At 51.3% G+C, this 26,098-nt stretch overlaps 1 protein-coding gene across 3 annotated transcripts in view; it reads left to right on the top strand.

Annotated features, from left to right (window-relative positions):
* PRIMA1 (proline rich membrane anchor 1) overlaps positions 1-26,098 on the top strand; it is a 68,511-nt gene that overhangs the window by 6,732 nt on the left and 35,681 nt on the right. For all 3 annotated transcript variants that reach the window (XM_054447508.2, XM_063652030.1, XM_063652031.1), the window contains exon 3: positions 2,918-3,053. In XM_054447508.2, the coding sequence (XP_054303483.1) occupies positions 2,918-3,053 (136 nt within the window). The remainder of the gene's footprint in view (positions 1-2,917; positions 3,054-26,098) is intronic.

Genomic DNA, 26,098 nt, shown 5'->3' with positions numbered 1-26,098 from the left:
TGCAGTGGCATGATCTCAGCTTACTGCAAGCTCCGCCTCCCGTGTTCACGCCATTCTCCTGCCTCAGCCTGCCGAGTAGCTGGGACTACAGGGGCCCGCCACCATGCCCCGCTAATTTTTCTGTATTTTTAGTAAAGACAGGGTTTCACTGTGTTAGCCAGGATGGTCTCGATCTCCTGACCTTGTGATCCGCCCGCCTCGGCCTCCCAAAGTGCTGGGATTACAGGCGTGAGCCACCGCGCCCGGCCTTATTACTTTTTGAGAATGGAGTTTTGCTCTGTCGCCTAGGCTGGAGTGCAGTGGCATGATCTTGGCTCTCTGCAGCCTTGACCTCCAGGTTCAAGTCATTCTCTGCCTCAGCGTCCTGAGTAGATGGGACTAAAGGCGTGCACCACCCTGGCTAATTTTTGCATTTTTTTTTGTGGAGACAGGGTTTCACCATGTTGGCCAGGCTGGTCTCGAACTCCTGACCTCAGGTGATCTGCCCGCCTTGGCCTCCCAAAGTGCTGGGATTCCAGGCAAGAACTATCAATTTTTTAAATGCAGTGTGCTCCTTCACTTCCTCCTGCAGCCTTGAAATTTGGCCCCGATTTTTCTGCCTAGAACTTCATCACATTAAACACCCTTATACATCTGTGCCTTCATATCCTCTCACAAAAATAGGTCATTGTGTTGGGCCAGGTTAAACAAACGTGCTCCTCTTGAACTCTCTCTCATAAATTGCACCTTGGAGATTGAGAAAATAATTACACTGGCAATGGTATTGCTTGAAGCTCACACACTTGGTAGAGTGCATTGGAGAAGTGGTCTCAGAGGCCAGCTATTAGGAGAATGAAGCTTTCAGCAAACCCCAGGGTCTCAGAAGGTCAGAATCTAGAGGGGCACAGGCTCAATGATGGGACGTCTAACAATGGCACCGGTCTAGAAGCCGGTGGATTTCCCACTGACATGTAAGGAGTTAATCATTTCTGTAAAATAATTGAGCAGAGGCCACCATCAGACGGTATGCTCTTCCCAGTGGGAGAGAAGATTGCCTTCCAGGGTTTGAAACGCAGTCAATGGCCTTTTAAAAACATTAAAAGGTGATGAGCAGGAGCCTCTTAGCCTGGTAGATATTAAGCCGGGGCTATAAATCAGCTCACTTCCTGCTGCCACCCCAGAGGACATTACCCACATTACTTCTCCACATCTTCCAGGTGCAATGGGAGCCTCCCAGCCCCGGGGGCTCTCCCTGCCACGTGACAGAGGGGCTGGATCAGCATTCAAAGGCAGGCCACACATGGCTAGTTGCAGGGAAAGTGGAGTTCTGGTTTCCAGTGGCTCAGAGATGACAGAGAAATCAACCGTGGCTGTCGAGGAGGTGGAGGGTGACTGGCAACTCTTTGTGCTTTTAAACCAGCTTGTTCCCTGAGACAGGCATGAAACACCAGACTCTTGGATTTATGGCACTCTGTATAGCGTGGGACACTGGCAGTCAGTCTAATCCATCTACCTAGTTCCCATGCTGGCTCTGCATAAGAAGTTTAACGTGGGAAGCTTAAACAAAATCCCCAGGCCCAGCTCCACCTGCAAAATTCTGATTTAATCGGTGTGGCTCAGGCATGGGTATTTTTAAAAACCACCAGGGAGATTCCAATGTACAGCCAGGGCTGGGAACTGCTGGTGGAGCCCAGCTCACTCCGGCTACCCTTCTCGTTGACAGATGAGGAAGCTGAGATTGGTGCTGGAAAAACACCAGGCCAAGGTTCAAGAGGCGTGGATTGTGGCCCAGTTTTTCATATTCATTCATTCATTCACCAAAGATTTATCAAATGGTGGGCATTCCCTTAAGTGGTGATTTACGATAGTGAGAGAGAACGAACAAGGCCTGCTCTGCCCTCAGCGAGCTCACAGTGCCATGGTGAACATAGGTATGAACCAGGTAACATCCAAATGTAGCTTTCTGCCCCTAGAGGGGAACCTGGTGCCAGGAGAGCCCATACAAAAGGATCTGGCTGGATAAAGAGGTCAGAGACACGTCTGTGAGGTCATCGCCAAGCTGAGTCAGGGGCACAGCAGGGTAGGGATGGGAGAACATTACCACCACTGGAGCAGCAATTGCAGAGGCCAGGAGCCTGGAACTGAAAGGAGAGAATGAGGGCAGAGAGATGGGGAGAGAGCATGGGACGAAGTGGGGCCAGAGAGGTTGTCAGGGATCGCCCTTTGCAGACCTTGTAGGCCACATGATCCCACGAGGGGTGGGTTGGCATCTGGGTCCTTGCTGGGGGGATGGAGGTGGTTTGAAGGGGTGCCCTTCCCACAAGACCACCTGGATACGGAGTGGAGAGCATCAAGCAGGTTGCTCTGCTCCCTTTGGTCACGTGGGACACAGGAGCAGAGGCCTCTCTGGGTGAGGTTTCTCCCCAAGAGAGGGGGGCCTTGCCCCAGAGTAGACATGACAAGGCCATCAGGAGTGAGGGCTGGAGAGAAGGCCAGGGCTTGGCCTTGGGCTGTAGCAAGGAAGACAGGAGAAGCGGTTGGGCTTAGATTACAAACGAAGCAAAGGGTCTCACTCTCCAAGTGTGAGACCCTTGGGCAGCTACTTCTGCCTGGGCCTCAGTTTACTCATTTGTACAGTGGGGAAGTTCTACCAGTTAACCTTCAAGTTCTTGCCTACTTCTCATTCACATCCAGGTCACTTGCCCAGGGTCCCTGGCAAAGCTAGGAAGAAAACCTTGGTCTCCAACCAGCCAGGCCAGCCGCCAACAACATTGTCCCCTTTGAACCAATCCGACTTCTGTTGATTCTTCCTGCCTTGGTCTTGGAAAGGAATCCCAAGTCCCAGCCTGGCAGGGGACGGGGTGGCCTGGGCTTGTTTCAGCTTCTAGTTGCCTTATGGTCTTCTCTCTCTCTTGGGTACATGTGCCCATGTGTACAGGTGACGCACGGTGAGCCCCAGAAGTCCTGCTCCAAAGTGACTGACAGCTGCCGACACGTCTGCCAGTGCCGGCCCCCTCCCCCGCTGCCCCCGCCGCCCCCACCCCCGCCGCCTCCCAGACTCCTCTCTGCCCCAGGTAAGTAATGGCTCACTCCATTTTCGGGTTTCTCTTTGTGTTTTCCTGGGCCCACGAAGATCCACTGAGCATGGCCGAGGGCAGCCCTGCCTCCTTGGTAATTTTCCACTGGCCAAGCAGGAGGGAAGCCAAGGCCCAACTTTCCCCTCCAGTCTGCAAAACGTCTTTCCCACAGCATGCTCCTGCAAGATGGAGAAGGATGTTTCTCCATCAGTTAATCAGATAAAAGTCAATCTCCATTTGATGAGTGACTTGGCCTGGATTGTTCCGAAGGCCAGATCTTTAAAGGGGGCAGCTGCTGGGGACTGGTCTTAAATAGCCACCCTCCCCCAACACACAGTTCTATTTCTCTATTATAATTTACATTTAAGGAGGCAGTTAGGGTACAACCAAAGTCAGTGCTCTGGGAGCAAAGTTACAAGATGCCATTCAGCTATGTGCACCAAATTCTGCTAAAACCTCTCTGTGACTTGCTTGCCTTGGACGATTTCATCTCTGAACAATTTGATTGTGCTGTTGTTCAAACAAAGGAGCGTTTCTTTAGCCAGAAATGGCCTCAGCCCTGACCTCTACATGGTAAAGTTCCCTGTTTACAATTGCTACTTGATAAGGTCTCTCCAAAGGAGGTTCTGTATTTCACATGGTTCATTCAAGTTCCCGCCTATAGGATGCCCATGATCATGTCCGTATCTACCTCATTAAACACATCTCCATGGAATTATTTGGGATGTATCTTCAATAACCTTGGCACAAAGCTTGTTCTCTGGTAGGCTGCGTTTCCAGCCTCTTGGTCCCCAGTCAGTGATGCAATGTTCTGGAGGATCTTTGCAATTTGTGTGAACTTCTGCATTTTGACTGTGAGGCCTCTATATATCTCCATCCTTCCCTGACACTCTGTGGCCCGTTGCTTCTCAAAGCCTGGCCCTCAAATGACCTGCTTCAGCATAACCCAAAGCATTTGTTTTAAAATGCATCTTCATGGGCCCACTTCAAACCCACTGAGCCAGAGTTTTTGGGGTGGGACTTGGGAATCGTCCCAATTACAAGTTCTGAGGTGATTCAAATGCAAGTTACAGTTGAGAACCTAGGCCTGCCAGGCCCTCTGCTCCAGGCCTCTGCCAGATCCTTCTATCCCGGGATGCTCACTGGCTTCCTCTCTCCTGAAAGAATCCCTGGGCCTGCACCTACCCTTGGAGATCACTCCTCTCCCTTCCTTTAGAATTCCTCACTCTCCCACATTTTGGGCCCCATGGCACGTAGTCTCCCAGTGGTTTGTATTTGATGATCCACATCTCCCAGCTAGGGTCCCTTCAGGTCATCTTGTGCTCACTGAGCATCTGTATCAGACAGAGGAGAAGGACCGTCCTGGCCTTCTGGAATCTCAGCCCTTGCAGGGAAGGCCATCTTGTCAGCAACCCACAAAGAGTGGCCTGAGAGAACACAGAAATGGTTTGCCAGGTACACTGGAAATACCTGAATAGTTAAGCAAAACAGTAGCCCCAGTAACTAGCATTGACAGGGGTCTTTAAGAATAAATGGAATTGGCTGGGCATGGTGGCTCATGCCTGTAATCCCAGCACTTTGGGAGGCTGAGGTGGGTGGATCATGAGGTCAGGAGTTCGAGACCAGCCTGGCCAACATGGTGAAACCCCGTCTCTACTAAAAATACAAAAATTAGCCAGGCGTGGTGGCAGGCGCCTGTAATTCCAGCTACTCTGGAGGCTGAGGCAGGAGAATTGCTTGAACCCCGGAGGCGGAGGTTGCAGTGAGCCAAGATCGCGCCACTGCACTCCAGCCTGGGCCACAGAGTGAGACTCCATCTCAAAAAAAAAGAATGAATGGGGTTGTTCCAGGTTGCTAAGCAGGTTGGGGGACAAGGGCATCCAGGCAGAAGGAAGCACATGGACAAAGGCTTGGAGGTATGGCTCTGTGAGACTCCTCTTGAGAGTCACAAGCCCTTCAGTGGCTTGAAAGGGTGGCCAAGGAGGAGGACCTAGAAGGGTCTGTGTGCCTAGCTGAGCAGATCGCATTTCATCCTATGGGTCATTGTTTGCCAAACAATGATCTACATTCACGCATATCAAAGTACCATCTCTTATTTGCCTTATTTTTTTCTTTAAATAAACTCAATTTTGTGTGTATACAAATTAATTTCCTTAACTTTACAAAACTACTCTAAATGAGAAACTAGTACCACTTGCATAAATGGAAAGTGACCATAATAATAAATGCAGTGGAAGCAAACCAAGCTTTTAAAATTCCATCTTTCTCTGGAAGATTCTGAGCTTGAGACTTTCTCTCTTTGTTAAAAAGGGAGAGAAGTAAGTGGTAGAGAGATGTCAAAGCCATGGTGGCACAGTGCTGAGACCTTCTCTGTAAAGTAACTGGAAAGTCTGTAAGTGAATCAAAAGGAGCTTAAGTTTCTTATTACAGGTTTTAATGTGTTTGAGTGTTGGGTCCTTACACCATCTGAAATCAGCTCTCATAACTGCAGGGACATGGACCCAGTGCTTTAGGAAACTGCTCTGGGCAGTGATGAGCCTACAAAGGTGTTAAGTGGGGAAGTGACATGAGCCTATATTGTCTGTTTCAGAAAGATCAACTGTTTTGACAACGTGGGTTGGATTGGAGTGGATTGGGGTTGAGCTGGCAGACTGGAGTCAGGTGGGGGTCTCTTGAGATCATTCAGACCCCAGACCATCCAAGAGGGCCTGAAACCAGGCTGGGGGCTACGGAGATGGGAGGAGGCTAGAGGAGAGTGCTTGGTTGAGTACAGAGGAGAGAACTCATGTTGAGTTTTGGGACTAAAGGTGCTTCTTGGGAGAGGAGAGTAAGAGAGGAGAGCTCTGTATGGCAGGACTTTTTCAGTTTCAAGTAGCAAACACACATCTTGAAGTGGTTTAAGCAATACAAAAACTAGGGAGAAAGATGTTAGCTTGTGGGCTCATGTATCAGGATATCCAGGCAGCAGATCTGCTGAATCCATGGTCTCAAATGATGACGGTATTGGATTTCTGTCTCTGTCTCTGTCGCTCTCTCCTGATTTCTCCCGGGTTGCCTTTTCTCTCAGGCTGGCTCAGTTCCTGTAGCTCCAGGCTCCAGCATTCCATCATCCTTACAGTCAGTAATCTCCCTAGGAAGAGACCTTCTGTTTCCCAATAGTCCGAGGGAAGTCCTGAGGCTGACTTTCGCTGGACTAGCTTGGGTCATGTGCCCACCTGTGGACCAATCATGGTGGCTTATGGGATAGAATATGCTGGTTGGTCAGGCCGGGCCACGTGACCACCCCTGAAGTTGGGATGTGTGGATAGAGACTCAGGGAGAGGTGGTTTCCCAAAGGAGAATCCGAATAGAAGGGCTATAACCCAAAAATAATAACATGGCTTACAAGGCCAGGAGGGCAGGGAATGTCTACCATAGCCATGGAGTGCCTCAGGCATGTAATGTGGATTAGACCAGTGGTGGAGAATGTGATTTATTCATTCTCTTGGTCCTCCTTGAGCTCAGCCCAGAACCCTGCACACAAGTAGTGCCCAATAAATGTCAGAGCTATGGCCACACCCACAACTTCTGCCAATCATAAAATACGGAGGCGGAGGTTGCGGTGAGCCAAGATTGCGCCATTGCACTCCAGCCTGGGCAATAAGAGCGTAACTCTGCCTCAAAAACAACAACAACAGCAAAAACAAAAACAAAAAAAACAAGTGCCTGCTATATAACCCTGAAGGAATTCGTGTCTCCCAGAGGGCACAAGGCTTCAATGCTGTGGAGCCTGAGCTCTCACTCAACAGATGTCCACTGAGCTCCAAATGTGGGGCATGGTGCCAGGGCCCGGGAGCCAGCAGTGAGCAGCAGACAGCTCCTGCCCTCATGGAGTTCATGGTCCAGTGGACTGTCATTTGCAGAAGGTGTTCACAGGAGTGTCCCTTCCTGCCATCTCTCTGGATTCACTGGCTCAAGGCATGTGCCAGTCCTTGTCCCATTTGCTCATCTGATGTCCTTTGCATTCTTGCCACTCACAAGGGCCTCTCATTCACTTCGCGAGCATTTGCCAGGCACCTGTTCTAGGTCCATCCCTGCGTTGGGCACCCTGAGGGATACGGAGCCACACAGGGACTTGTCCACATCAGCAGGGCCCAGGTCATGAAAGAACAAGGACTTGGCATAAGAGGCCGATTCCATGAGCCTTTCTTTAGCCTATGTTGGCGTGCTAGCCCTGCTCTTTCCTCTTCGTGATTTTAAGAGAGCCGGTTAACCTAAGCCTCAGTTTCTTCCTCTATAAAATAGGTCATGGGCTACACCCACCCCATGGGGTTGACTTGAGGGTTCCTGAAAGTGAGAAGTATTTTTGAAAACTAGACAGGTATCCATTGCTGTAATCATCCTGTGGAAAGCGTTCTGATGAAGAGCAGCCTGTGAGTGCAAGCCAGACTTAGGAGATAAAGAGGTACTATTGGGAAGGGGATACATAATTCCAAAAGGGGCAGGGAGGACAGATTTGGGAAGACTTGAGAGAATTCCCAGGTGAATGGGACAGCTGGGAGCAGAGGGAGGCTGGACCGGCCATGAAGGAGAGGGAGCGGCCCAAAGCAGACACCCAGAATTAGCAGCCCAAGGATCAGGCAGGAGGCTCCCTGCTGAAGTGACGTTGAACCACAGTTGTGTTGAGCTTTGGTGTGTGTGTCTGGGATAAAGGGAAAAAGAGGGGAGAGAGAAACACCTATTCGTGCAGGCCTGTGAAGTGCCCCCTAGAAGTAATGACCAGGAACGTTTGCAGGGCGTCCTTCACATGGCCAGGCTGGCGATGCTCTTCATCCAGACAGCACCTGCTGCTGCCCTGCGCCTCGGGGTGACCCGCTTGTCCTGGCTGGCCCAGGCCTCTCTAGGTTTTAGCCCCAAAAGTCCTGTGCCCCAGGAAACCCCTCAGTCCTGGACAAACTGGAACAGCGGGTCACCCTACTGCTGGGCCACCCTTCTTTTGGCAACGGCAAGAGTGGTTTTTCAAGTGGTTTTTTGTTATGTTTATTTTGGGGGTGTTTGTTTTGTTCTAATTTGCTACGTTTTTTTTTCTTTTTTTTTTGGGACGGAGTCTCTCTCTGTCGCCCAGGCTGAAGTGCAGTGGCGTGATTTCGGCTCACTGCAGTCTCTGCCTCCTGGGTTCAAGTGATTCTCCTGCCTCAGCCTCCCGAGCAGCTGGGATTACAGGCGTGAGCCGCCACACGTGGCTAAGTTTTGTATTTTTATTAGAGACAGGATTTCACCATGTTGATCAGGCTGGTCTCAAACTCCCGACCTCAGGTGATCTGCCTGCCTCAGCCTCCCAAAGTGCTGGGATTACGGGCGTGAGCCACTGTGCCCAGCCACCATGAATCTTTTGAGAGTCCTGACTTCCCTCCCCCACTTCATTGCTGGAGAGGGCAGCGTGGCCTCCTATTCCTCTGTGGCGGGCCCAGATCTGTGCCCTGCTCCCAGCAGCCCTACCCTGCGCCCTACCTGCTATTGGAGAAAGAGCATGGAAAGGGATCTAGTGAAGCAGAAGGTTCTCAAGCAACATCTCCACTTTCTTCCCTTGGGTTTTTCAGGCTCTGCCCACAACCCTCACTTTGAGTCTGGGCACTCGACCAGGGGTTCTCCAACTTGAGCTTGTATCAGAAACGCCTGGAGAGCTTGTTTAGTCACAGATCACTGGAGCTCAACCCCAGAATTCCTGACTCGGTAGGTCTGGGGTGGGGCGCGAGGACCTCCATTTCAGTTCCGTTCTCAGGTGATGCTGACACTGTCGGTCGTAGGAGCGCACTTTGAGAACCTGTGCCCTAGAGAATGACAATCTCAGCAAGGGGCTCTGGGGCCAGCCCCAGCCCTTTCACTCCTAGCTCAGACTCTGGCCATGTCACATCCTCTCAGAGCCTCAGTTTTCTCATATGATTCCTACCTGCAGAGGAATTGTCATGAAGGTTAGAAATTATCCAGGCCGTCCTGGGCAGAAACTTTGTGCTCAAAAGTGGTGTTATGTAGCGCGGTGGCTCAGAGCCTGGCTTCCTGCCCTCTAGACCTGAGGTCCAACCCTTGTTCATTAGCTAAGTGATTTGGGCAAGGAATCCTTAACTGCTTGGAGCCCCAATTTCCAAATGTGTGGAATGGAGTTAACAACCCCACCTGCTGCACATGGGTAGTTGGAAGGATTTGATGCCCTAAAACTAACACAGCACAGAGCCTGGAACCCAGTTAACACGCAATAAATGGCAGCTCATAAATAATTCTAAAGCAAGCAGTAGAAATGAGAATAGGTCACTAACCTTCAGATTGGGAGTTGCTTCTGCAGGGTTCCAGCATCTCTCTGCTGAGATAGGAGCATCAGATTAGACACTCTGAGGATGAGATGGGCTCTTGAAGGAGGTGTAGACTCTCCTGGATCTTCAACAGGAAAGAAAAGATTTTCAGAGTCCCACCTGTGTCTCTTCTGGGGCAGCCCTTGCCAGGCATGTGATCCTCAGTGTCAACGGAGTGCCCCTGGTGAAGGTATTTCTGGAAGGCTTGGGTGGGCATGAACCCTGGCAGAGCTAGAGGCCTGCTTGTGGCCTGAACAAAAAGCCTTCAGCAGCCACCAGAGCCCAGGACCTGGCTTGCTTTGTAAATGTCAGCCATGGGCTGCCCGTCCCCGCCTGTGACTCAGATGGCGGAGGCCACGGAAGGAGAGGTGTACCAGCCCTCAAGCAAAGCACACACACGCCCTCTGTGAGACCTGCTTCCAAGGCTGATGGGGCCAAAAATAGCTGTGGCAGAACAGAGGCGTGAGCCTGCATTTCCATAGTGCCTGTCTTGAAGGAGTTCAAAGCACTGATAGAGATTTTATTGGGGCATTTATTTTGTTCTTGGAAAGATGGGAAGGAGGTTAAGTGACTCCTCAAAGGTCACACAACAGTGATGGAGCCAGGAATAGGGTCACCTAGTTCCTCTCCTATGTGCCAAAGGCCAAGTTACAACAGAGAAAGAGACAAATGGGACTGTGGAAGTTCTAAGATGCTTCCTTTTTACTCACCCAGGACACTAGAAAGAAACGAATACTTAGTTTCCGGTACTGTTGGAGAGAAGCTCTACTCTCCTCATCTCATTTAATCTTCAAACCCTTCTTTGTAATAGGTGGTATTATTGCCAATTTTTATGAGGAGCTTAGAGGTTCAGAGAGGGTGATTTACTTATTCTAGGCTGCCCAGCTGGAGAGGAAGGGAGGTTATTCAAGGCTATCTAATTACTTCCTGCTGTAGCCTCTGCCTAAATCTTTCCTCCACTCCTGAGAGGCAGCTTCAGGGACCCCCCTTTCCTTTCCTTCCCTGGGCCTCACTCCTTCCTGTCTTGGAGCCTTTGCATATATAGTCCTTCTGTCCACCAGCCTCCTCCTCGAAGTGGAACCTAACTCATGCTGATCTCAGCTCAGATTCCCTTTCTTTCTTCAGGAAGACCTTCCCTGACTTCCACAAATGTCACACCAGTCCCTGTTCTGGTCATTTACGGCTGCAGAACAAACTACTCCAAAAGCTACAACACCAACATATTTTCTTTCTCTTGCTGCTACAGGAGTTGACTGGCTCCACCTGGAGGTCCCTGCTTGGGGTCTTTCATGCACCGATAGTCTGTCAGCCAGGGCTGGGGCCACCATAAAGGCTTCCTCTCCTGTGTCTGGTGGTCAATGTTGGCTGTAGATTGGGTCCTCAGCTGGAGCTGTTCACTCTAACACTCCATGTGATGCCGCCTCGTGAACTGGGCTTCCTTACAACATGGTGGCTGAATGTGAAGGCTGAGAGGCTGATGGGAGCTGTATCCCTTTTGATGTTGCAGTTGAAGAAGTCACCCAGCATCACTTCCACTGCATTCTGTTTTTTAGAATCAAGCAACCAGGGCTGGCTCATATTCAAACAGTGGGGAATTAGACACCACCCCTGATGGAGCAGTGTAAGAGGAGTTGCTTATATTTGGAAACCATATCGCCCTGCATCCACATGCATACACACATACATGCACACACACACACACGTGCACACACACATGCACATGCACACACACATGCACACACACGTACATGCACACACACGCACATGTACACACATCCATGCACACACACATCCATGCACACACACACACATACATGCACACACACACATACATGCACACACACACATACATGCACTCACTTTGAATTTATTTTCCTTTGTAGCAGTTATTCCACCTTTTAAATATGTAATTAATGACTTGACCAATGCTTGATCCTTTGTTAGACGTACACAATTGTCCAGTGTCTGCTGGGTCTTCAGTGATAGCCCCAGATCTTTAGCACCTACCTGGCATGTCATGAGTCCTCGGTAGCTACTAATTCACTTATCTTACAGATATTTTTGAATATGTACTATACGCCAGGCACTAGGTACTAGGTGCTGGGAATCTAGTGGTGGACAGAACAGAAGGGCCCTGCAGTCACAGAGCTTGTAGATCGATAGCTCTGTGTGTACACGGGAGGGGACATGGGATGGTGGTATAGGAAATAAACAAACCAAAACTATCACAGGAAAAATGGAAGATAAAGTGCTACAAAGAGACAAAATCATCCGATTTGATAGAAGTAACTGGGTGGCTGCCTAGGTTATGTGGACCCGACATGGCATTTAAGCTGAGAGCTGACCGAAAGGGACTGGCTGGTGGAGGAAGATCTAGGGGAGGAGCTTTCTCATCAGAGGGAACAGCATGTGCAAGGTCCTCGTGTGGAGAAGCACTCGGGGTGTGTAAAGGGCCAGTGTGGCTGCTGCCTGCTACGAGGGAGGACTGCAGGAGGTGAGCCCACAGGGAGGCAGTGCCCGGACCGCACAGGGCTGTGGAGGCTAGAGAAGGAGTTTGGATTTTATCTGAAGTGCAGCCAGAAGCCAGTGGGTTTTGAGTAGGGGGTGTGGCATGCCCTCATGTGCACTTTACAAAGACTGACTCTGGAGAATGGAAGGAAGGGGAAGAGTGGAGGCTGGGAGCCCAGTGAGGAGGCTGTTGCCATGGGACAGGCGAGTGACGGTGCAGGGAGAGATGATGGTGGTAGGCTGGATCCGGGATGGAAGCAGGAGGAGGTGTCATGCCCTGGTCTGAGTTAAGATCATTCTGCAGCAGGGACTCATTCAGTGATGGCTGTGGTTGTAGGGGGAGAGCAGAAGCAAGAATGCTACTAGGTTTTGAGGAATGACTGCATGGAAGAAGCCACCAGATGTCACTCGGCGCTCCCTCTCCTTGGTCCTCCTGACATCTGTGATCTCATGAATGGGATGATGAAGCAGACTCAGGTGGTGCCAGGAAGGCGGTGGCTCAATTTCCCCGCCCCCACCGTCAGGGTGTTTTAGCTACTGCCATCAGAAGGACCCAGGCTCTGGGACATTCGCAAGAATCCAAGGTTTAACTAGGCTTCATCATCATAAAATGAAGTCCCTGCTGCTGGTGCAAACCAGAGTTTCCTCCAAGTTGTGATGCGTTTCCGACTAACAAAAGAGGAGGTCCAGGCCTTCTGGGCCGAAAAGCTGAGCGACAGGCACAGCAAGTGAAGCCAGTCCCCGTGACCCGCCTTCCCTGCAGGTGACAGGCTCCTTATGAAACCTCATGAATGCCGCTGCCCTAGCCCTTGGCTGGACGCAGTGTGAGCCTGTGACGAGGGACTGTGGGCATCAAACACGGGCCATGTCACTTTGAATGTCTCCTGCTTCAAGGGCTGTGTTCATGCCCAGCTCACTGTTGCCATTGATTCCGGCCTCGGGGTGTTGAATGTTCATCTTTTGCTGCCCTGTGATCTGCTTGCCTGGTCTGCAAGGAGGAGGGCCTGGAGGCCAGGCCAGGCTCTCTCTTTCCAGATGTGTGCTGGTCACTCAGCCTCTCTGAGCTTCAGTTTTCCCGTCCTCCAAAGTGGGTTGTGCAAATCACACATGAGAGGTCCTGGCCCAGCCCTGGAACATCGTCCACTCACAGTAAATGAGATCTGTCGTCACTATATAACCCTTGCTTGAGCAAAGTTCTTATCCAAACTGGCCTCAGCTCCCTCATCCATAAAATGGGCTGACTCTGCCTTGCAACTCCCCTCTGTACAAAGCACAATGCAGGTATGAACATGACTCCTATCTCCAGGCGAGCTTGAGATCCGTAAGAGCCTCTAGAATCGCTGGCCTTTTAAAAAAGTGATCTTTAGCCGGTTGTGGTGGTGCACACCTGTAATCTCAGCTACTCGGGAGTCTGAGGCAGGAGAATCACTTGAACCATGGAGATGGAGGTCGCAGTGAGCCAAGATCGCACCACTGCACTCCAGCCTGGGCGACAGAGTGAGACTCCATCTCAAAAAAAAAAAAGGGGGATCATATCTTTTTTAAGTACTGAATTTTCCTCTCCCAATGCAGTAAAAGGAATTGTTTCAGTCTTCTGTTTATTTATTTGTGTCCAGCACATAATCAAAGCGTGCAAGTTTATACATATTTTAATTTACTCAACAAACCTTTACTTATTGATTTATTGAACATTTACCAAGGTTGTGCCATGGCAGGTTCTGGGACTACAAAGGTGAATTCAACACAGCCCTGCCCTCGGACCCCTGCCTCTAGTTGGACACTTGAGCCCTGGTTGCATGTTGACAACACCTGGGGGCTTTAAAAATACCTGATACCCAGGCCCACCCTAGATGGGAGTTTAAAGCTGCCCCAGGTGATACTCGCATGAATCAAGGTTGAGACCTTTGGCTAAAACCAGTGGCACAAAGCGACCTGTATCAAAATAGGAACAGGTGAGGTGTGATGGAACTTAGACCCAAAAGACTGGGGGAGTTGCAGGCAAAGAGGTGGGGACGACAGTGCACCTTCTCCGTGGCCCCCTGCTGCCAACACGGCCACTAATATGTTTGCAGGGTTTAGGCCAAACTCAATCCTGCCCTCCAGGAATTCTTTGCCTTATGTGGAGTCTGGACTGAACATTGAGGTGGAAAGAGGGACACATGTCTCTTCAAGAGGCCGCATCCAGGCCCGGCATAAGCTTCCTGGGTGCTTTTTTTAAAAAAAAGATTTTTTTGTTGTTGAGGTAAAATTCGTACAACGTAGAATTCACCATTTTGACCATTTAAAAACATACAATGTAAAAGGTCTTTAGTATATTCACAGTGTTTGCAATCATCACCACCGTCTCATTCCAGATCATATTCCTCACCCCTAAAAGAAACCCATACCTACCATCCCCTGCAACCACTGATCTTCCACCTGCCTCCATGGATTTGCCTGTTCTGGACATTTCATATGAACCTGAGTGTTCAGAGGCAGGTGAGCACGGCAGTCCAAGCTTCAGTTTTCTGATCTCCTAGTGGGGATGATGACTCCTTCCTCGCTGTCTCCAGGCAGAATGGAGGGGGGGTGGGTGTGTAGGGTCAGCCTGCCGCCTAGCATGAGGCAGGTGCTCGGAGGGTGTGGCGCCATAATGGCAGGAGATTCTGCAGGATGGAGAGTGTGATCCTGGCTAAAAGTCCCCACCTTTGGGCTCAAGGGCTAGCTCCAGCACCCCTGGAACTCTGGTCTCAGGATGGCGTTGTTCTGCGATTCCCAGCATCGGCTGTGATGCAGGAACAGTGAGTTGACATTCACCTTGGCATGAGTTTGCTGAAGGGTCAGCCAACCCTTTGCTCCTGACCAGGGCCCCACCCCCTGGTTCTGGGCTCTGGGACCTGATAGTGCAGGGCATTCTCTAACTTCCCATCCCTTTCCCTGCTCCTCCTCTCTCCAGCAGCAGGGTCCACAGTGAGACTCACCTAGTTAGAACCTTGTGACCTTGGGAAAGCCTCTTAACTTGACTAACCTCAACTTCCTGATCTGTAAAATGGGAGTCAGCCCACCACTTACTCAGTAGGGTTGTTTTGAATATTCACTGAGATAGAGATATTAGTTAGTTAGCCCAGGGCTTGGCATACATCGTTCTTAATAAATGTAGCTGTTGTGATGTTTGCGATTTCTGATCAGTATCACCTTCTTGGTCTGCCCACCCCCTTCAAGGCCTTCCTCTCTCTTTGGCACAACTTTCTCTGCCCAAAGGATCTTGTCAATTATTGCAGATGTTGGTCATGGCGACATGAGGTTGGTTCAAGTCTTGTAGGCCACTCTGCCCATCAGTGGGCTCCAGGACTTGATGCCGTGTCATTTGTTCATTTGTTCATTCCTTCATTCAATCCTTCCGCTGTGTCCCAGGCACTGGGTAGAGATGAAAATAAAGAAGATATGGTCCTTATCAGTTAATCAGCTTGTATCTTATTTTCCTTCTTCATTTCTTCTTCTTGAGTTGCAGAACTTGACTTGGCCATGCACACTGAGGGCATGAAACCCAGTCACTGGTTTTGATTGTTTTGGTTTTGCTGTTCATGGGAAAATATTAAAGTGGATGTCTGCAAGGGGTCTTTGCTGGGTGTGGGGATATAAGTGGATTCATTCACCTTCAGGGCTGAGGAGCATCTGCAATTTGTTTATCAAAGGTTTGTTGAATTCTCTGTGTCATGCTGCATGTGAGGCCCCAGGATGCAGTGATGACTAGATTGAGGCTCCTGCCATTGCTGCACCCAGCTCTGTCCCGTGGTTGAAATCATGGATGTGTCTGCAGCGGGCAGTGGCAAACTCACTTGGGTGGGAGAGATGCTGGCCTTGAGGGGAACCAAGAATTCCTTGGGTATCACCTGATGCTGGCTCCTGGAGGCTAGAGGCTGGCTTCTTGTCATCCAATCATCCATCTCTCCCAGCACACCTGACCCTGAGGCGACTCACACTCAGAAGGGCCAAATGACTTGCTCAAGGCCACCACCAAGGGAAGGCTCTGGGACCCAGACCCAGGTCTTTGGAATCTGGGTCTTGTTTTCTTTGTCTCTGCTGTTACCCAAGCACAATAGATGCCCTGAGCCATGTCTCAGGCAAGGGTGCTTTGAGGACCTGTTCATTTCATTGAACCATGAGGAGGCACTGGTTTACTACCTTAGTGTCAAGAGTAGATGAGCATCTTCTGAAAAACTGGTCTTTAAAAAAATCTACAGCCACTGTGCCTTGTGTAAGTGGCCTGGCTCCCTCTTGGATGCTACCTGGAAAGGTGGAGAAAAATGTGTGGCCCTGTGTGCAAGGGACTTTTGGCTTCTTCTTTTCTTAGCAGCTTCATGTTGGGTTCAGTTTTAGGTCACTACCCTCATTTTATATATTATCGATTAAGGCAAATTAGAAAATCATCAAGTAAAATAAATTACTTAGAAGGCATAATTTCTGGGGAAGAGAACTTTCAGCTGGCCTTTAGGGGGCTGCAGGGATGGAGCACGAGGGTCCTGAGAACTGGGGGTGGTAGGATTGGAGATCTTCAGTGTTGACTTGGTTTCCCCAAAGTGACTGATCATTACGAGGGAGAGGAAGAATGTCTAAGGGACATAATTTGAAGCAAGGATACTTTCACTTGTAAGCTTATTCCCACGGTCCTGATTCAGCAGCTAACACCTGCACTTTCTTTCCCCAAATTCGAGTGATTTGGAACCCAGGTGCCATGCTGTAGCTGTGTGGCCTCAGAAAGGAGCTTTGCCCTCGTGTAGACCTCCTTTTCCTCCTCGGGCTGATGAGAGGGTCAAAAGGAATAATATGTTCAGTGCTTACAATAGTGTCCAGTACAGGGTGGCCACTCTGCCAAGGTTAGTTAGCTCGTGTTATTATGAAATTCATCTAGGATGCCCCACTTGTGTCCAGGACAAAGCAACCAGTCTGACCTATTAAGTGTCTGATCCGATCCCTGAGGACAGGAACTGTTTATGCCTCTGTGTCCTCAGCGGCAGCACAGGGCTGGACACATGGAAAGTGCATGCTGAGTGTTTGCATAAATGAATGCATGCATGGCTGGATGACAATGATGAAAGATCAACTCTGGAAGAGAAAGGAAGTAGGGAGGGAGCTTACATTTTGTAAGAGTCTGCCATTTGCCTGGGAGCATTTGGGGCCATGTCTCGGTTTTCGTTTCTCCAGGAACAGATGCTGAGACAAGGATTTAAGTACTAGTGCTTATTTAAGAGGTGATCCCAGAAAACACCAAAAGGGGGGTGGGGTGGACTCAACAGGGAAGGTACAGTAGCCAGTAAAGGGTGTTATGTCAAGCCAATAACCCCAGCTCAATTCCCCCAGGAGCTCTGGGAAATGGTGCATACATGCCTGAGAGTTACCCCATCTTGCAGGAGCCAGGGCATATATGCACTGCCTCCCACCAGGAACAGTTAAGAGCTGGTCCAGGAAACGTGAGAGTCACTTTCCTAGGCAGAGATATGTGGCTGGAAGGCACCAGCAGCATCTGCTACGGGCGATCGCCTTTTTCCGCTGTGACTGCCATGGGTGACCTGACACCTGCTCACCCTGGATGCCTCTCTCCCCTCTGCAGCTCTAGCTAGGAGTCCACACCTCTCTCTCCTGCTCAAAAAAGTGCATCAGCATTTCAGCAAGGGTTCTCCTATCATAGGGAGACCTAAATTATATATTTAAGGAGCAGTAAATCACTCACAAACATTTATTCATTCAACAAATATTTATAGAGCACTGAGTGTGCCAAGCACTACATTGTGGTCACAGACTGAGGATGACGCAGTGGAGAAGACGTGGTGAACCCGCAGGGAGAGTTCACGGGGGAAGATTAGGGTTCTGTTTTTTCTCATATGGAGTTTGAGATGCCTGTGGACAGCTTTCGGGGCGGGGGGGCAGAACATGCAGGAATTGCAGGCTAAACAATCCCCAGGGAGGGGTTGACTGAGAGGAGAGGTGTCCAACCAGGGCAGGGGTCCTGGAGGAGGTGCTGGCTGGGCTAGGATGGGAGACGATTCTTCAGCTGAAGGTGGGGGTCAGGGAGGGGAAGACAGGCGGTGCTTCCACAGAGGGACCTGCAGGTTAGAGGCCAGAGAGCTTGGTCTGCCCTCTGAGAGATGAGCCAGAGGGGTGAGGATGGGCTGAGCCCGGCAGCCTGCAGATTCTGGACGCAGTCTCCACGCAGGGAACGGCGGCTTGGGCCAGGCAGTGGCTGGGGGGTTAGAAAGGTGGGAGTTTGAGAACCTTCAGGACTAAGTGACGGACCAGACATGGGATGAGGGAGGAGGACCGCTGGGTGCCAGTGTCTGATCGGATGCCTCTCTCTGAGGAAGAATGTGACACACGGAGATCCCGAGTCCCAGGCTTTGTCACAAGGCGTTGGAGGTGCCATGAGACAGCAGAGGAGGCATTGGCTGGTGCCTCTGCAGTTGAGGGCAGAGGCCCGGGCTAGCCCTAAGGATGTGGGGTGGAGGCACCAGTGCTATGGCTCCAAAGCCATCAGAGATCACTGGGGAGAACATGGGGCGGGAGAAGAGACAGTGGGGACTGAGCCAGCAGAGGCCCAGAGGGAAGGAGAAGAGCCAAAAACTGTGCTTGGACCTTGTGAGCCAAGGGAAGGAGCTGAGGACTGGAAGTGCTCACTGATTAGCAGATGGGGCACGGATCCACCCCACCCCCACCCCCACTACCCCTTTACCCGCTCCTCCCTCGACCCTCCTCTAGGCCTGGCGCCTGCAAGCTGCAGAGTGGAGTGGAAGGAAGGAGGAGGGAGCAGCCAGCTCTGAAACAAATGGCTGCTTCGGCTGGGGGCTATGGAAGACAATCGGTGGTGTGAGCTTCAATAGTCCAGGGAGGCTTCAGGGAGGAGGCAGAGCTCACTGCAGGCCTGGAAGGTGGGGAGAGATGAGCTCAGCCTCAGAAGGGTGAGCTAGCCTCCCAGGGTGGGCAATGGCATGAGCAAAGGTCAGGGAGCAGCATGGGTGTGGCCAGAGATGACCAGGGAACCCCAGTGCTGTCAAAGGTGTGTGTGCTGATGGGGGGTTTAGAGGCAGAGTCCCCAGGATGCTGGAAGCTGAGGCTCGGGAGGAAGGGGGCAATGCTGGGGGGGCAGACTTTTATTCAATCAAACATTTCTTGAGCATTTCTGTATCCTAGGAGCCTGCAATACACTATGGAACAAAATAGATCCTGAGCTCATATGCTGGCAGGGGGCAGAGGGATCAGAAAGCCATGGATATGCTCGCCCCGCGAGCTAGCCAGTGTGCTGGAGGCAGCAAGTGCTATGGGAAAAAGAAAGCATGCAGCAGAACAAGCTGGGGTCGGGCCAGGTGGCAATCTGAAGAGAGGGTGGCATCTGAGTGGAGGTTGGCGGAGTTGAGGACCAATGCAGGCTGGCACCTGAGGAGACTGTCCCAGCAGAGAGGACAGCCAGGGCTGAGGCCTGGGGTGGAGGAGCAGCAAGAGGCCTGTGTGGCTGGAGTGAAGTTGGGCGCAGGGACAGGAGACAAGGGTGGAAGAAGCAGATGGAGTGGGGCCTACAGGCCCACGGAGGGTGTTTCTTGACTCGGTGTGAAGTGGGGAACCCGTGTAAGGTAGGGCTGAGGACAGGAACGATCTGACTCACTCCTCATTGGACACTCTGGCTCTGTGCTGAGATGAGACTGTGGGGGTCAGGGCAGGAGCAGGGAGACCAATTACAAGCCTGCCACAGTGACTTGGGGGACAGGTGACAGCCACCAGGACCAGGTGGCACCAGGGGGGACATGAGAATGGTTGGGTTCCAGATGGGAGCCTACTGTACTTCTGAGTCAGCCTGGTTCTGATGGGTGGTGTCCCGGGGGACCAGGACAGGGCACAGAGAAGATAGCTGGACCCTTTTCCCTGGAGTGGGCCTGGGATTGGGGGGTGGGGGCTGTGCTGGAGCCAGGACGAGGCCATCTGATTTCATCTCCCAGCCAGCCCACTGAGCAACAGCTCCAATCCCAGCAGGGATTTGATGAGGCTGCCTGTAAATGACTGGCTACTGGTGCAATTAAAAGGGGAGGGGAATAGTTTATGCATCTGCCAGGTGGGAGATGAGCTCTATCACATCAGGGCTTCTTGGTGCGAAGTCGAGAGTGCTTCGTCACTGTCAGGAAGTGCTGGATTGGGCTGGGAAGGCTGGGCCAGCCCCACCTGCTTCCCACAGGGTCCCAGGACTGGCATGTCCCCAAGCCGCCTCTTGGGCTTCCACATTACCACCCAAGCCCTGGCCCAGGGCAAGGCCCCTCTGACCATCGAGGGAGGTTGTTTCTGTGGATACAGAACAACAGTGAGAGTCTGTAAGCAATACTGTGAGAGGGGTCTCCTAAGGAAATCAGTGCTGACAAATGAAACAGAAAATCAGAAAGAGGTGAAATATGCTGGGAGGCAAGAGCCACTCTTGGTTTCTGCTAAAAAAGTGCACAGCCCAAAGCTCTTCTAATTTTCATAGTTAAGAACCAAGAAATGGAATCTGGGTGTCCAGCGGGAGGTCACTGCAGGTGGTCATGAGGTCCGTTCAATCATTCATTCACTCAGTGAACATCTGTTGAACACCGACTATGGGCCAGATACTGTGGGAGAGGGTGGGGAGCTGGGGATATAGGGATGATTCTGGGGCAGGAAGAGAGACTACAGAGAGGGCCCTACCTTCCATAGAGAAGGCATGTCCAGGAAGGTCTCTCTTTGAGCTGGCTGATATTGGAAGGAGGAGAAGGAATTAGCCCCATGAAGACGAGGAAGAGCATTCCAGGCAGAGGGAACAGCACATACAAAGGCCCTGTGGTTTCCCAGACCATCCGGGTCTGAGAAACCCAGAGAAGGTCATACAGCTGGGCACAGTGACCACGAGGGACAGTGGTATAAATGAGACTGGGGAGGTTAGTCCCAAAATCATGCAGGGCTTTATAAACCATAGCTTACACAGGACAGAGGTGGGTTTTTTGTTTTTGTTTTTGAGACAGAGTCTCGCTCTGTTGCCCAAGCTGGACTGCAGTGGTGCAATCTCCGCTCACTGCAACTTCTGCCTCCTGGGTTCAATCAATTCTCATGCCTCAGCCTCCAGAATAGGTGAGATTACAGGTGCGTGCCACCATGCCCAGCTAATTTTTTTTTTTTTGTATTTTTAGTAGAGACAGGGTTTCGCCATGTTGGCCAGACTGATGTTGAACTCCTAGCCTCAAGTGATCCACCCGCCTTGGCATCCCAAAGTTCTGGGATTATAGGCGTGAGCCACTGCGCCCAGTCAGAGATGGGTTTTTTTTTTTTCAGGTGCTATGGAAAACTGTTGAAGAGATTGTGACCATACGGATGACACTTACAGATTTGCTTCTTAAGACAATCATTGGCATCTTGACTGGAGAATAGATTGGGGTGGGGGTAGTAAGAGGGCTGGGAACACACCAGTCAAGAAGCTATAGATGTTGTCAAGGCGATAGAAGTGGTGGGCTGGACTGGGGCAGCAATGGAGGGGAAGAGAGGTGATAGGTGCCAGATGTAGTGTGAAGGAAGATGAGAAATTGATGCTAACAAGTGTCTGCTAAGAGTTTGGTGGCCCTGGGGCCATCTGTCAGCAAGGCCATTGATTGACCCAGCTAGTGTGTACTGAGCACCTCCTGTGTACCAGGTGCTGGGTGGGGCAGCCGAGGGATGAGTGAGAGCTGCTCCCTGCTCTGGTGGAGCTCACCAGCCAGGGGAGAGGGGATAAGAAGCTGTCAGCCAGCAGGGAATTCAATGGGCACCAAGTGCTATAGATGGGCGGTGAGCCATCAGGGATGGCTGCCTGGAGGAGGTGGCACTAAACTCTGCCTCCGAGAAAGTTAGGACTCTGAAGAGCAGTGTAGGGAGGGGTGGAAGGGTGGGTGGAGGAGATGCTTCAGGTAGGAGAAATGGCATTCACAAAGGCGGGTGGTATAGGAGGTTTTGGGGAACCTCAGTACAGTCCCACTTAGGGGAGGTAACAGGAGTGGGAACTGTCTCAGGGTGGATGGGCAGAGGAGTATCACTGTGATTCTGGAAGATCTAAAGGTTTTTGAGCAGCTGAGTTAGTCGAGGTAGGACGATGAATCTCACGGAGACGGGAAGGAGGCCGAGTTCCCCGCTCATGTCTGTGTCTGTGTTCGGTTCCTCACTGTGGCAACCACTGATTTCAAACATTGTGCCAAGACGTTGCCTTGTTTTGTTCCCCCTGGCAGCCCAGGCTGTGGGGCTTGATTTATGCTGCCTCTCCGTCTGCTCCTGTCTAAATATGGTCAGGCAGCCCTCGGGGACGGCGGCTGTTGCCCTGTGGCAAGGGCCTTCCTGCAGCTTGTCAGCACTGGCTGTGACCTGGCTGTGGCATCTGTGCTGCCCTTTGGCCCCTGGAGGAGGCGCCCAGTAAAGGTTCAAGTATCTCGGGCCAGCCTGTCTGGGAAGCTTCCAGACTGTGATGTCCAGGCCGGGGCCTCTGCCAAGCAGGGCAGGGTGGTGAACACCACGTCCTTCCTAGAAGCTCCTCTGCCAGGGACACCTCCCCCTCCCCACTGGTTGCTCTCGCTGGTCTGTGGGGCTCCCGGGGACAGAGCTGCCACTTGCCTTCTCATTCCACCAGGAGAATGGCTGGGCTGAGGAGATTCTAAGCTCTGTCTGTGCTGGAAATGCAAAGCGTCCTGGAACACTCAGGGAGGCTTCTCATCACAGGTGTTCTTTCTCCTCTCCCTCCTCTCCCTCTCTAGCCCTCTCCCTCATGCTGCCTTTTTTGCAAGTTGACGTGAATCCTCCCACGTGCATGCACACACACATACACATGCACACACGCACACACGCACATGCACACACGCACACACATGCCCATGCACACACGCACACACACACGCACACACATGCACAGGCGCGTGCACGCACATGCACACACACGCACATGGACACACGCACACACACGCACATGCACACACACCCACACGCACATGGACACACACACGCACATACACACATGTGCACACACACGCACATGCACACACACCCACACGCACATGGACACACACACGCACATACACACATGCGCACACACACGCACATGCACGCACACACGCACACACGCACACACATGCACAGGCACACACGTGCACACATACACACACACGCACATACACATACACACACACGCACATGCACACACACGCGCACACGCACACACACGCACACACGCACACACATGCACAGGCACACACGCACGTGCACACACATGCACATGCGCACACACGTGCACACACGCACACATGCACAGGCACATGCACACATGCACACACACACACGCACATGCACACACGTATATGCATGGACTGCCCTCCGCGGCGCCCTTCGCTCTCCTTCCCTTTCTCACCTTGAGCTGATTTTATCCCACCAGTGGTTTTCAGTCAGGGGTAGAAACACCCCCTAGGATGCATTTGGAAATGGGGGTGTCTAGGTTTGGGTTGCCACAGTGTCTAGGGAGTAAGCACTACTGGCATTTACTGGGCAGGAGCCAGGGATGAGAAATGTCATGCAACTGCAGGGACAGTTTCATACAACAGAGAATAGTTCCTCCCCATAAGCCAATAGAGACCCGCTGAGAAACTGCTTTGCCCTCAAGCCTTCTTTCCAAGCAGCCAGACTTCAAGTCCTAACCTCCTGCCCTGCGGAGAGTTGATTCTTTCCATTTTTGGAAAATTCAGTGACCCCCGTTGCTATCGTGGAAAGCGACAGCTGTCTGTTTTGATGGTTCTGTTTCACTGCTGTATGATAGTTTTGGGCTATTCCAGATTCATTTGTGAACCATTTACTGAACACCTACTACTTGCCAACAACAGAGAGATGCAAAATATTCGAAACCCAGGCCAAGCCCACAGAGAGCGGGCAGGTAGCATTGCCGATTGTCTTTGGTGGTCTTTGATGACCCCACCAACATGCAGGCCCCTGGAGGGTAGACAGTGGGCCCCTGTCATCCCTGAACCCACCCCACAGAGTCCATTGCACAATGGTTTGTTCGTGGTACACTTACGAAATTGGTGGCACATTGAATTGATCCAGGGACTCCACATTGGTGGCTACTGACATTCTAAGTGGCTGGAAGACAAGAGTGTCTGTGTCCTTCATCAGGGCTTTTGTTCTACTCTTTGCTTTTGAATGTCAATTATTTCTTTCTTTCTTTTTTTTTTTTTTTTTTTTTTTTTGAGAGTCTTGCTCTGTTGCCCAAGCTGGAGTGCAGTGGCACAATCTTGGCTCACTGCAACCTCCACCTCCCAGGTTCAAGCAATTTTCCTGCCTCAGCCTCCCAAGTAGCTGGGATTACAGGTGCGCACCACCATTTAAATACAAAAATTAAAAATAATTTTTGTATTTTTAGTAGAGATGGGGTTTTGCCATGTTGTCCAGGCTGGTCTTGAACTCCTGACCTCGAGTGATCTGCTTGCCTCGGCCTCCCAAAGTGCTAGGATTACAGGCCTGAGCCACCGCACCCGGCCAAATGTCAATATTTCACTGGAACTTTTTTGTAATCTTATGTGGTCAGCTGCTCATATTTAGGCGGTGTCTTTAAAGACTTGATGTTTGTCAAGACTTCATTGGCCGTCCTGTCTTTGGTTGGTTCTCTAGTGGCAGAGCCGAGTAAGCTGAGCTGAGACAGGGGTGCACCCAGGAGGAAGCTGTAAGGAAGCAAGGGAGGCAGGACGGGAAAGTGAAGGAGCGAGCCAGGGCATGGTTTCAGCTGGAATGTTCCATGGGAGCCCACGGGAGCTCTGGAGTGAGTAGCCTTACACAGGAAGTTCCACCTTGAGGCCAAGAGCAGCCTCCTAGGCCCCCCATCAAAGCATCATCAGCTCCCCACGAAGGGAACCTGAGGGTGGACACCAACAGTGTCCGTCATGTGTTCCTCTTAGAAATGAGGAGAGGCTCCCCTCCTTCACACACAAGGTTCTCTTCAAGTTCTTGGCCTAAACATAGCAGAATCGAATGGCATTAAGAGCTACCAGGTTTATCTTCCTGCTTTTGAGATTTTAAAATATTTCCCTCTGTTTCCTCCCCCTTCATTCCTTTTTTCCCCATTTCCACTAAACTTATGTTCCCACCAAGACAAAGCCCACCGCTCAGCCCACTGCACAGACTCAAGAGAGCTTGAATGACTCCACGCAAGGAAGAGGCCAGCTGTCACAACCACAGACCAATTGCTGGGCGAAGCCCCCTCCCTCCAGCCCCCACCCCAGGCCGGAACCCTGGACTCCTTCACAGTCAGAAATACATGAAGGATTTTTTTCTCATCTCTGAGAACATTCTGGGCCTTATAAGCAGCAAAGCAGTTTATCTTTTTATTCAACTAATCTGAGATGCTTTCTGTGGGCCACTTAAACCCTGTGGGATTAGCCGGCTCTGACATGTCCATAGAGAAGGGAACGGATCGGCGGGAGTGTGAGCTCGAGCTGGTGGTGGTGGCTGACGGTTCTCAAGTGCGGCCGTATCAGAGGGGCAGCCATTAAGTAAGAGGACTCCTTTCCTTCCTTCCTTCCTTCCTTTTTTTAAACCCACGTCTCACAATTTCTCCATCCCCACTTGGAAGTGTTCCCACTGTGTGCTGGCTCTGACAGTTCTGTCACTGCTTGGAAACTTTCTAGATTCTTCCCTACAAGGGTTTAGACCTGAGTGACCCAAATGGGAGAAATATTTCACAAAGGCCATGATAAAAAGGTTGGGTTTTCTTCTACCTCTGGTAAGAAGCCTTTGAAAGACACTGAGCGTGAATGTAATAGGATCTCACTTCACTTTACAAAGAACCCCCTGGGTACCGTGGGGGCCAGGCAGAGAGACTAGCACGGAGGCTGCTGTGGAGGACACGTTTGAAGGGGACTTGCTGCCGGATTGAACAGAGGGAGGGCTAAGGGAAGGCTTATCCAAAAGACCCAGGTTCCTGAACTGAGCAGCTAGCTGGGTGAATGGAGGATTGGGGGAGGAGCGGGGCAGGGGAAGGATGAAGTTTGGTTTTAGACAGGGAAACCCAGAGCCAGCCTGTGGACCACCCCAGTGGAGACGCTGAGTCGCAGCTGGATATGGAAGTCAGGGGGCTGGGGGACGTACTGGGGCCGATGCTGTACACATGAGAGTAGTTGGCATCTGGCTGGGACTTGAAGGCATGGGACTGATTGATTTGTGGGGAAGAGCATAGATAGGGCC

Source organism: Pongo pygmaeus, chromosome 15 (assembly GCF_028885625.2).
Source record: "Pongo pygmaeus isolate AG05252 chromosome 15, NHGRI_mPonPyg2-v2.0_pri, whole genome shotgun sequence".
Taxonomy (NCBI): Eukaryota; Metazoa; Chordata; class Mammalia; order Primates; family Hominidae; genus Pongo; species Pongo pygmaeus.
This window is presented reverse-complemented; position numbering and strand designations above follow the sequence as displayed.